At 35.5% G+C, this 12,059-nt stretch overlaps 1 protein-coding gene across 2 annotated transcripts in view; it reads left to right on the forward strand.

Annotated features, from left to right (window-relative positions):
• Positions 1–12,059, forward strand: part of LOC121387998 (diacylglycerol O-acyltransferase 1-like) — a 49,018-nt gene that overhangs the window by 29,592 nt on the left and 7,367 nt on the right. For both annotated transcript variants that reach the window (XM_041519190.1, XM_041519191.1), the window contains exons 5-13: positions 1,268–1,320; positions 5,373–5,475; positions 5,824–5,964; positions 6,873–6,950; positions 7,785–7,888; positions 8,551–8,589; positions 9,855–9,941; positions 10,811–10,923; positions 11,618–11,683. In XM_041519190.1, the coding sequence (XP_041375124.1) occupies positions 1,268–1,320; positions 5,373–5,475; positions 5,824–5,964; positions 6,873–6,950; positions 7,785–7,888; positions 8,551–8,589; positions 9,855–9,941; positions 10,811–10,923; positions 11,618–11,683 (784 nt within the window). The remainder of the gene's footprint in view (positions 1–1,267; positions 1,321–5,372; positions 5,476–5,823; positions 5,965–6,872; positions 6,951–7,784; positions 7,889–8,550; positions 8,590–9,854; positions 9,942–10,810; positions 10,924–11,617; positions 11,684–12,059) is intronic.

Here is a 12,059-nt window from a genome sequence, read left to right on the forward strand (position 1 = left end):
CACCATACTAGAAAAAGTTAAAAGAGGGGAGGGGGGCTGAGGAAATAACACTTTTTATTCATTTGTATTTGGTATTTTTATCTTAATACATGTACAGCGCTCGCTCGATGTGAGGTCGGTCTGGGATCGATCCTCGTCGGTGGGCCCATTGGGCTATTTCTCATCACAGCCAGTGCACCACGACTGGTATATCAAAGGCTGTGGTATGTGCTATCCTGTCTGTGGGATGGTGCATATAAAAGATCCCTTGCTGCTAATCGGAAAGAGTAGCCCATGAAGTGGCGGCAGCGGGTTTCCTCTCTCAATATCTATGTGGTCCTTAACCATATGTCTGACACCATATAACTGTAAATAAAATGTGTTGAGTGCGTCGTTAAATAAAACATTTCTTTCTTTCTTTCTAATACATGTACAAATGTATTATACTTAGTATGTACATAAACAAAAATTGGTACATAAAATTTAGCAGGCTGTACTGTACACATGCATGTTTAAAAATCGTCATGTACATTTTACTTATTTTTTTCTTTCTTTCTTAATTTGACTTGCTCTCACCTGGCGAATAATGACGAATAATGAGTCAATTGGGTTACTGTTATTTCATTTTTAAATACAAACATGTATACATGCATTTTTTTGAAAATACATATAGTGAAATATTTGAAACACAAATGATGAATGGGGTGATTTCATGAGTACATGTATATGTAATATATACATGTATGTATATGTAATACATACATGTATACGTACAGTAGTATTTGTTTTAGATTTAAAGTTAAACTGTTAAAGTTAAAGTTTGTTTTTGTTTAACGACACCACCAGAGCACATTGATTAATCAATTATCGGTTATTGGATGTCAAACATTTGGTAATTCTGACTCATAGTCATCAGAGGAAACCTTCTACATTTTTCCTAATGCAGCAAGGGATCTTTTATATGCACTTTCCGACAAACAGGATAACACATATCATGGCCTTTGATATATCAGTCGTGGTGCACTGGCTGGAATGAAAAATAGCCCAATGGGCCCACCAACGGGGGTCGATCCCACACCGACCGCACATGAAGTGAGCGCTATCCAAGTACTTCGTAACTTGATTTTATTAAGTGAATGGCAAGTTAAATTTATTACAGAGAGTTTGGTGAATAATTGATATTGTTGAAGGTTAAAACTATATTTGATTCTTTTGGTGCTATTAGTTATACTACATGTATGTATACTTGGAACGGATTTTCATAAATCATGTAATTTTGTCATTTCAGCCATCAATATTTTTATCTTGATTGCATATGTCACAGAAATATTTCTGGAAAAAGTAAGTATCAGTATATACATGTACATTTGATATAATTGTTTTGATTTTGATATTTTGACCATTACTGGTTGAATCAAATTTTTTGTTTGAGGGATGGGGAGTGGAGATGTCCAACTCAAAAAGGGCATTTGCTGGGTTAGCAATTTTCAGTAAATGATTCAAATTTATGGTATAGTACTTATAGTCCTCCTACAAAAATGTTTTTTGTAAATATTTTCAGTTTGGTTTGACATAAGAAACACATTAAAGGTGTTTTAGAAATAACAAAAAATACTATTTTTGCGTGCAATTTATAAAACAATCAGCTTAGAAATAAATAACTTATAGTAAATTCCATAGTGTGCAAAAAGACGTTCCCTGTGGGAAGGACTATAGGTTAATAAGAGCATTAATAATGTCTTTGAATGAGAATACGGGAGGGATGTAGCCCAGTGGTAAAGCATTCGCTTGATGCGCAGTTGGTCTAAGATCGATCCTTATCGGTGCACCCATTGTGCTAATTATTTCTTGCTCCAGCCAGTGCACCGCGATGGTACATCAATGGCCGTGGTATGTGCTATCCTGTCCATGGGATGGTGCATATAAAAGATCCCATGCTGCTAATCGAAAAGAGTAGCCCATGAAGTGGCGACAGCGGGTTTCCTCTCTCAATATCTGTGTGGTCCTTAACCATATGTCCGATGCCATATAACCGTAAATAAAATGTGTTGAGTGTTGTTAAATAAAAACATTTCCTTCCTTGACTGAGGATACATACATGTACACTCGGAACCCCTGGATCTGGATCATTGTACCCACACATGTACACTCGGAACCCCTGGATCTGGATCATTGTACCCACACATGTACACTCGGAACCCCTGGATCTGGATCATTGTATGCACACATGTACACTCGGAACCCCTGGATCTGGATCATTGTACGCACACATGTACACTCGGAACCCCTGGATCTGGATCATTGTACGCACACATGTACACTCGGAACCCCTGGATCTGGATCATTGTACGCACACACGTACACTCGGAACCCCTGGATCTGGATCATTGTAAGCACACACGTACACTCGGAACCCCTGGATCTGGATCATTGTACGCACACACGTACACTCGGAACCCCTGGATCTGGATCATTGTACGCACACACGTACACTCGGAACCCCTGGATCTGGATCATTGTACGCACACACGTACACTCGGAACCCCTGGATCTGGATCATTGTACGCACACACGTACACTCGGAACCCCTGGATCTGGATCATTGTACGCACACACGTACACTCGGAACCCCTGGATCTGGATCATTGTACGCACACACGTACACTCGGAACCCCTGGATCTGGATCATTGCACACACATGTACACTCGGAACCCCTGGATCTGGATCATTGTACACTCGGAACCCCTGGATCTGGATCATTGTACACACACATGTACACTCGGAACCCCTGGATCTGGATCATTGTACACACACATGTACACTCGGAACCCCTGGATCTGGATCATTGTACACACACATGTACACTCGGAACCCCTGGATCTGGATCATTGTACACATACATGTTGAAAATATTGTTTGCTGTAACCCAGCACACCATATTAGTAGTGGGGTGGTTGGATGGCATTTATTATTCAGTTTTTTAAATTATATCTTTTTGGTTTATGATATGACATTGTGTACATGTATGTTAAAATGTTATTAAAAAGATTTGGAAAAAAGTGTGTACGAATTTTGAGTTGATAAGTTTAAAGCAAACATTGTTTGTTTTAAGTTGGTTTAATAAATAGTTTCTTTTTCTTTTCTTCTATTAAAAAAACAACAAAACAAGGCAGTTTTTGGGAGTATTATTTTTCTCCATAGGTAAACCATACAATAAGCTGAGACTACATATAAGAACAGTTAATAACGATCACCAGATTTATCTTCAGATGCTAGATAGTGTATCGGTATACTATCGGTGCTGTTTACTGAATTAATTAATATCTGAATAGAAATCCAACCTTTGCCTGTGAACGTTTCATCTCTTTGTATAGATACATGTAACTGGTACTTGACTACTGTGTTACATTATCTGAGAGGTTTTTCGACAGGTATGAACCACTGATAACACATGACCTTAGTTTTACCTTCGTGGATCAGTGGGATCTGAAATTAGACCTCACATTTATGATTACATTTCTGTCAATATAGGAAAACAATTACAAAGAAGAATATATATATACGCAATTTAAATCTAGCCTTCATTTTAATTTTCTTTTACAATATTTCAAAATATAGGCTTCCTGATTTTTAGTTTTATTTTATTTTATAAAGTAGATGTAACATGAGGTTGTCTATAGTGCTGAAGGTGCACGGACGTACATGTCACAGCTCGACCTTGTCGGTAACCCAAAGGCGGAACGTAGCCCAGCAGTAAAGCGCTCGCTCGATGCGCCAACAGTCTGGGATCGATCGCCGCCGGTAGACCTATTGGGCTATTTCTCATTCAAGCCAGTGCACCACAACTGGTATATCAAAGGCCGTGGTATGTACTACCCTGTCTGTGGGATGGTGCATATAAAAGATCCCTTGCTGCTAATTGAAAAGAGTAGCCTCTAAAGTGGTGACAGTGGGTTTCCTCTCTCAATATCTAGGTGGTCCTTAACCATATGTCTGACACCATATAACTGTAAATAAAATGTGTTGACTGCGTCGTTAAATAAAACATTTCTTTCTTTTTTTATCGGTAACCCGAGGTGTTTCAGGTACCGATTTCTCACTCGGACTACCAGTTGTCTAAATCTGGTAGTCCACCGGGCTACAATCAACAAGACGTTTAATTCATTGGTGTCTGAAATTCCACCTTTCATGTACGTGTTTTCTGCTGCCAGAAGTCGCTATACATCACTGTTAATTGCTCCAATTGTCTGACTCACAGGTGGCGATTGCACAATATAATTTAGTGAAATAAAGGAGTATATTTCCCAGTGGTAGGATTTTCAGTTGGGTCATGGGCTATTTATTCATAGCCACTGTCTTCCCATGTTTTGAATTTGATTTTGTTTTAAAACTGTTTATTTAGCAAAATAAAGAGTAGGCAAAAGTAATGTTGGCTTTTCGGTGTCAAAAAGATGTCGGTAGCGTTTCATTGCCTTATCGATTTATATCAATTTGTTAATGAATTATAATTATATTACTTATTAGTATAGCCAGTTTCCATAGGTGTTGGAAGATGTCATCAATTTTAGGGGACAATAATGGTTCAATTAGCCTTTCAATTGTGTGTGTGTGTGTGTGGTAGGTGGCAGGGAGGTAATGTGTTATTTTCAGCATAGCATGCCTAAACCTTAATAAGCAAGACAATAAGATTAATTGATATAATATTTATGATAATAATGCTAACAGTGCTTTGATTGGCAAACACAATATAAAGCCTGACATTATGGGTTGCCAGCTGATAAAGACCATACATGTAGGTGGTACATGCAATTTGAAATATTTATACATTAAAGGGACATTCCTGAGTTTGCTGCATTGTAAGATGTCTCTGATTAATAAAATATTTCTACGATTAAACTTACATATTAAATATATTTTCTTGTTTAGAATATCAGTATCTGTATATTCAATGTGTTTCTGGTCTTCTTAATATTTGTAAGTATGTACGAAAAAATAATAATTAGGAAATAAAATGAAATTTAACCTAGTACAAATATTAGAACGATCAGAAACACGTTTAACATATAGCCACTAATATTTTATGCAGAAAAATATATTTGATATGTAATTACAATAGTTAAAAAGTCTTTGTTAGTCAATAACATCTTAAAACTGCAGCAAACTCAGGAATGTCCCTTAATATAACTTTAAGGGCCAATAATTGTTTAATCATTTCGCCTTGCAATGGTGTATGTTGTGTTGGTTGCAGGGAAGCAATGTATTTTCAGTTGGAGAGGGCGGTCCTCTCCTGGCCCCTCTGCTTCTGACACCTATAGTTTCTTGTTGAATTGCGTTATGGATGTTTTCCTTATCTAAAATATTTGACAATGTGTGGTTTTTTTTTTTTTTACAGAGTTGGTTATCTGACAATATGGGAATTGCAATCAGTATTGTCAACAACATTGTTCTCTTGGTGTATCCAGCCACAGTTGTCTTCCTATTTCACCCCAATCCAAGTAAGTTTGTTATTACAAGCAAAGTAGACAGTTTTCAAGGACACATTCATTGATTGAACATTTCATGTCCTGGAAACATTTTAAATTGTCCTTGAATTTTATGTTTTTTCAAGTGTAAGAACCCTGTTTTTGTATAACAAACTACAAACTACTTAATAGATAAGTAAAATAAAAAAGAAAAAGAAAACTTAGAGCAATTATAGTGTTTTTTCTTATAAATATATTTTTTAATTTGTAGTTATCAAATTCCATTATCCATCCCTAAGCTCCCTAAGGATCATGTATCTCTTTAAATTTTTATTACAGTACATAGCATGACAATAGTGTGTATCTGTTTGACTATTTCAGTTTTCTCTGTGAACACATTGGGCATTGTGACTGTGATTTTCCTCAAGTTGGTTTCGTACGCCTGTGTCAACAATTGGTGCCGTAGTCACAGGAAGAACAGAACACTCATACGTCGGAAGACAATCAGTGTTTCTGATGAAAGTGAGTACTGTATATTGCTGGTGTCAAGTGTAAGCTAATCGCCAATTCTTGTCTCTGTAACCTCCATATTGGGGTCGCAAAAGCTCCATATTGGTGTCAGAAACCTTCATATTGGTTTTATTTTGCTTAACAACACCACTACAGCACATTGATTTATTTGTCATCAGCTGTTGGATGTCAGTTCTCCATATTGGTGTCACAAACCTGTATATTGGTGTCACAAAAACCTCCATATTGTGTTGGAATCCTCCATGTAAGTCTCGGAAACCACCATATTGGTGTTTGAAACAATGATTATGGTGTTTGATATCACTAAGATTTGTTTATTTGTAGATATATCTGTTTATCTCTTTGATCATGACAGAAATTATGATATGGGCATGAATGTCTTAAGAAATTTCAAATGAGGGAAATATTACTGTGACATTTTCTTCTGGGATCTGTATGTATTCGTGTGTGTGTGTATGTGTGTGTCTATCTCTGTGTCTGTGTCTGTGTCTGTGCATGCATGTCTGTGTGCCAGATATGTGTTTTATTACAATTTTATTTGTGTGGATGTGCTATACATTATTTACAATGATGTTTTCAACCAAATGAATACTAGAAGGCGAAATATTCACTCATGGAAAATAAATGTATGGGAAATAAGTACATGTACGTTCATATGGTTTGTCTAACAAAATAAATGCACAGTTTACTACATGTATTTTATTACCTGTTTTAGTTTGTAGCTGTGTGAAGAAATCTCTAAGTCTTGAATAAACTGTTTGTTGATTGTTTTTCAGTGAGTAACTCAACTAGTAATAAAGCTGTGGTATTTCATTATCTAATAGTATGTGTTTTAGTTTGTAGCTGTGTGAAGAAATCTCTAAGAGTCTTGAATAAACTGTTTGTTGATTGTTTTTCAGCTAGCAACTCATCTAGTAATAAAGCTAATGGCAAAGTGGAGACCAAGTTGTGCTACCCGGACAATCTCACACTTTCAGGTGAGTTTCGGTGTCCAGATAAAAATGGAGGACATGTTTATATTTTGTTCTATGACCTAAATAATGGTCTTTAATTGGCATTTTATTTTATTAGTTTTCATCTTTGATGGGTTATATTATTGTGTATTGCATTGTCTGTCCATCTGTACATTCATCTGTACTTATGTCTGTACTTCCTCCATACATACATACATACATACATATACTGATGGAAAGAAATAAAGGATCACACAGATAGCAACAAGAAATAATGACTGCATCAAAAATCAATTCATATTGTCAGAGGTTGACTGGGAACATATAGGCAGCACATTCAACACTACAGACATTCAATCCCACATTACAACTTGGTATGAAATACAGACATTACTATGCTAGTAGTGAATTAAATTTGGTCTACAATTTGATGTGTTCCCTTATTTCTTTCCATCAGTATATGTCCTTCTGTAAACTTTTCATTTCCGGTGTCTTGTCTTTCTTATCAGTTCATGTCGAATCACCACAACCTACTTTTCATTCATTACTACACTTTAAAGGAAGTCATTGTCCAGGCCGTATCTTCCTTATCAGTTCATATAAGATCATCAAACTTTGCATGCATGTGTGTCGTGTGCCATAACTAGGTCACTGTGACCTATTTTTATCAAACTCCTGATGGGCGAATCATGTCCCTGAACCGTACTCTTGTTAACAACAAAACTACATATTAAATATATTTTCTTCTTTAACATACCAATGTCCAGCGCTCTACCAATATAATATGTACCTGTACTTGGTTTGATCTGGAGAAAATGTTATTTAATTTTATTTTATATTTTATGACTTATCTTGTAGATCTGTACTATTTCATCTTTGCACCGACCCTCTGCTATGAACTGAACTTTCCACGATCTGCAAGAATTCGCAAGCGCTTCCTTCTCAAGAGGATCCTGGAAATGGTGAGAATTTTAAAACCTGATCTATTTAACACTGTCAACTATTGCTTGTTCTTTATATTCAAGGACCCTATAGTTCTGAAGGGATGGAGAGCTAAATAATTGCTTTCTTTTAGGTTTTCTCAGAATTTTTAAACATTAATTTAAAAAAATTTTTTTTATTAAATCACGACTTTTGACATAACAAATTCTGGTTGTCAGTCATGAAGTGTAGGTTATGACTACTCACAATACTTGTTTTTACTTCAGTGATTACAGTGCAGCTTGTCATGTCATGAAGTATACGTTAACTTGTGATCACTAACAGTAACTTTGTACTTTCAACTTTTTCTCTGTCAGCTGATTGTGTGCTTGTCATGTCATAAAGTATATTATAATAATGACTACTAACAGTAACTTTATAATTTCAGCTCTTTTTCGGTCAACTGATTATACTGTTTGTCGTGTCATGAAGTGTAGGTTATAATGATTACTAACAGTAACTGTTTGTGGTGTCAACTCTTTCATTACTCGAATGTGTTGCTTGTCATGTCATGAAGTGTACATTATTTATGACTACTAACAGTAACTGTTTGTGCTTTCAGCCTTTTCTGTGTCAACTGATTATACTGCTTGTTATGTCATGAAGTGTACATTATAATGACAGTAACTGTTTGTGCTTTCAGCTTTTTCTCTGCCAACTGATGCTTGGTTTGGTTCAGCAGGTAAGAGTGATATTAAAGTGATAGATGTATTTTAAATAATACAAATCACCATAATCTATACATTATAATGATTTATTTCTCTAATGAGAAATTGAATGTTTTTAAATGTTTAAAAGTGTATTAAAATAATACTTTAATTTGCTTAATGATTAAAATACTTTTTTTTACATTATTACGACTAATCAAAATAGCAATGATAGTTGTTTATTTTTATTCTGGAATGTATTTTTATTTTGTAAAGATAGATTAATTTTTTTTAATAAGTACTTTTTTATTTAAAATGTTTGAATTAATTACAATTGGATTATACTTTAAAAAATGCCATCTGTATATTTTTTATAAATAGTTTATAAAATAAACTATCAGTGTATGTGGTTTGAACCATGGGCATCAATCAGGCTTTAAAAGTGGTGGTGGGGGGGGGGGGCATGTTTGTGTGCGTGCGTATGTGTGTGTGGGTGTGTTATGTGATAAAGGAAAGTCAATGAAAATCATAAAGCTACACATTAGTGGTTAAACTTAGTTTTTGTTTGTTTTTTGTTATTGCTGTTGTTGTTTTTGTTGTTGGTGGTGTTGTTGATTTTGCTAAACGAAAAAGTGGGGGGGGGGGGGGGGGGGGGACACTTATATAGATTGTCCCCCGGTGTTGAAAAGTCCCCCTGTCCCCCACTGATCGACGCCCATGGTTTGAACTTATATATAGTAAAAGTATATTTTAGTCAAGTACTTTTGTGATATTTATTACCTGTAAAGTATTTAATTGTTATCAGTGGGTTTTTCAACATCTGTAGTAGTACTGTAGTAGCTATAATCTTGCTACATATTTTGGCATCACAATTGAACTATAGTGATAAATTATGTTTTTTTTTTTTATAGATAACTGATAATAAAACAATTAAAGACCAATATTTAAAACTTTTATCAAACAAATATGCCAACAGTTAATTTTGAGTACTAAATTTAAAGGTATTTCGAAATTTAATAAACAACAACCCGTATAGCAATTTTCTGTACATTTGCAATTTAAAGTTTTAATGAAAGAAATGTGTTATTATTCATAATGTATTCGGCAATATTAGTTACATGGACTTGGACAAAACTAGATTAAATGGTAAGTGATCCCCAACAGTAAGTCATCAATAAACGACAAAACTTTTAATAATTATTTTCTCTACTAGCAAGATTTGTCATTAGGGCAGTACCAATATCCGTTGTCGGTCTCACACCGTGTTGAATGATACCATTTTTTTTTCTCTTTCTTTCAGTGGATAATACCAACAATAAACAACTCCATGCAGCCACTAGCCGACATGAACATCAGCAAAGTGGTGGAACGATTGCTCAAGTTAGCTGTAAGTGTCTTAATTGATCTATAACCATGGTAATAAATGTAGGCTACTTTTAATGTACTTATGTGGCATAGGGCTGTTCCACCCTTGGGAACATAATTTGATACAAGCAAGCCTCGTTCGTTCCTGACAACAAATGATGTAGCTTCAGGTGGAATAGCCCTATAGGTACATATAAATGATTCTTTTAATACTCTAAATCATAAATTATTAGTGATCTTAAAGGGAAATACCCTAGTTTTTAAACACTAAGGCATATTTTTTACTATTAAAGCTGTTTTTGATAACTGAAATCATACTTTACTTAGATTTTATTGTTTAGATTATCCATTTCCGTACATTAGAAGTGTTTTGGTCATCCTGGTGTTTTTAATATCACAAAATGCATTTCTCATATTTTTAAAAACGTACATGCTTATGAGAAATAACAGTTATGGAGTCGAGTTTTAATCGATTTTTGGAGGGTATTTCACTATTTCAAAGTCACAGACTCATGTTTCACTCAATTGTAACTTTATCCAAATGTGTTACAGGTTTGTAGATTAACTAAACTTAGTGTTAATTTACATGTGTTGAAACTAGAGTCTGTCCCTTTAAAATATAATAAAATGCAAATAAATGACATATTAGCAACATAAAACTTTAATGAGGTCGGTGTATCAGACACTAAATTCCCTAATTTACAGTCACTATCATTTGTGGGGCTCTGGTTGGGATGGAATAAGAAGCTGACAAAGTGTTTGGTCCTATGACCCATTTGTACCTCGGATAAGAGTGCTCTATCATGAAACTATTCTGCTCTTGAATTATTAAAATGTATAGAAATACTTTTAATGATAAGGCTTCACTGTTCAACTGGTTTTATCTTGCAGATACCAAATCACTTCATCTGGTTGATATTTTTCTACTGGTTTTTCCACTCGTGTTTGAATGTCTTGGCAGAGTTGCTGCGATTTGGAGATAGAGAATTCTATAGAGACTGGTGGTAAGTCTAGATATACAGAATTTAAAGGTGTACTCAACTGAATTATGAATGTAAAAGTTTATACAGTGAAACCTTTCAAAACCACACCCATTATAAACTGGAATTTCCTCTAAACTGGATGTTTTACAAAGTCCCTTTTAATAATCAGTACAGAACTTAACCTCTCTGAACTGGAATCCTCTTAAAAGTGGACATTTTTCTTGGTTCCAAATGGTGTCCACTTTAGAAGGGTTTCACTGTACATAAATGCATCACAAGTATGTAGTCTTAATTAGTATATATCGAGCAAAAGAAGCACAATGACTTTTGTAAAGTAATATTTACTGTTGTCCTGTCACCTGGCCATGTATTTTTATCTTGTGTGAGAGACAACAATAACAAATATATCAGAGAGAGAGAGAGAGAGAGAGGGAGGGAGGAGGGGGAGGGAGAGGGAGTGGGAAGGGGTTAGAGAGAGAGAGAGAGAGAGAAGTGTGTGAGTGAGTGAGTTAGTGACAGTGAGAGTTAGTGAGAGGGAGAGAGAGAGTTAGTGACAGAGAGAGAGAAAGACACACAGACACAGAGGGAGACAGAGAGAGAGTAGGAAGGAAGACTGGCGTCTTGCTGTGTTTATGTGGAAGCTGTTATGTAAGATGCATAAGAGATATTCTTCGTTATATAATGTTTATGTAATATTTATTTTGATTGATTGTAGGAATGCTGAAACGGTGACTGACTTCTGGAAGAGTTGGAATATCCCTGTGCACAGATGGGCCACACGGTAAGCCATATTTCTGTTACACAACAACTCTACGGATCTATTCATTTCTTTATTGTCATCTATCTGTCTGGGCTATCTGTCCAGAACCGGCAAAGTTTAATGGAAGAGAAGTCAGTATAGTGACCTTACATTTCCCACTACGCTCTGTACTCTTTCTCTCTCTGGGTTGTAGTTGGTGTTGCGATATGAACTCGGTATCTAGTAGCCTGATGGCCTTGACCACTTGAACTACTGTGACATAGTTACAAGTACAGGTGGTATGTGGGCGTGGATACCTTTTGCAACAGGGACAGGTCATACAATGATTCATACAGGTTATATAGGGTGAACTACAAGCCACAGCTCCTGCCATCATTCAGATTGTGGGTTTTTTCCA

The sequence above is a fragment of the Gigantopelta aegis genome, chromosome 14 (assembly GCF_016097555.1).
Source record: "Gigantopelta aegis isolate Gae_Host chromosome 14, Gae_host_genome, whole genome shotgun sequence".
NCBI classification, from domain to species: Eukaryota; Metazoa; Mollusca; class Gastropoda; order Neomphalida; family Peltospiridae; genus Gigantopelta; species Gigantopelta aegis.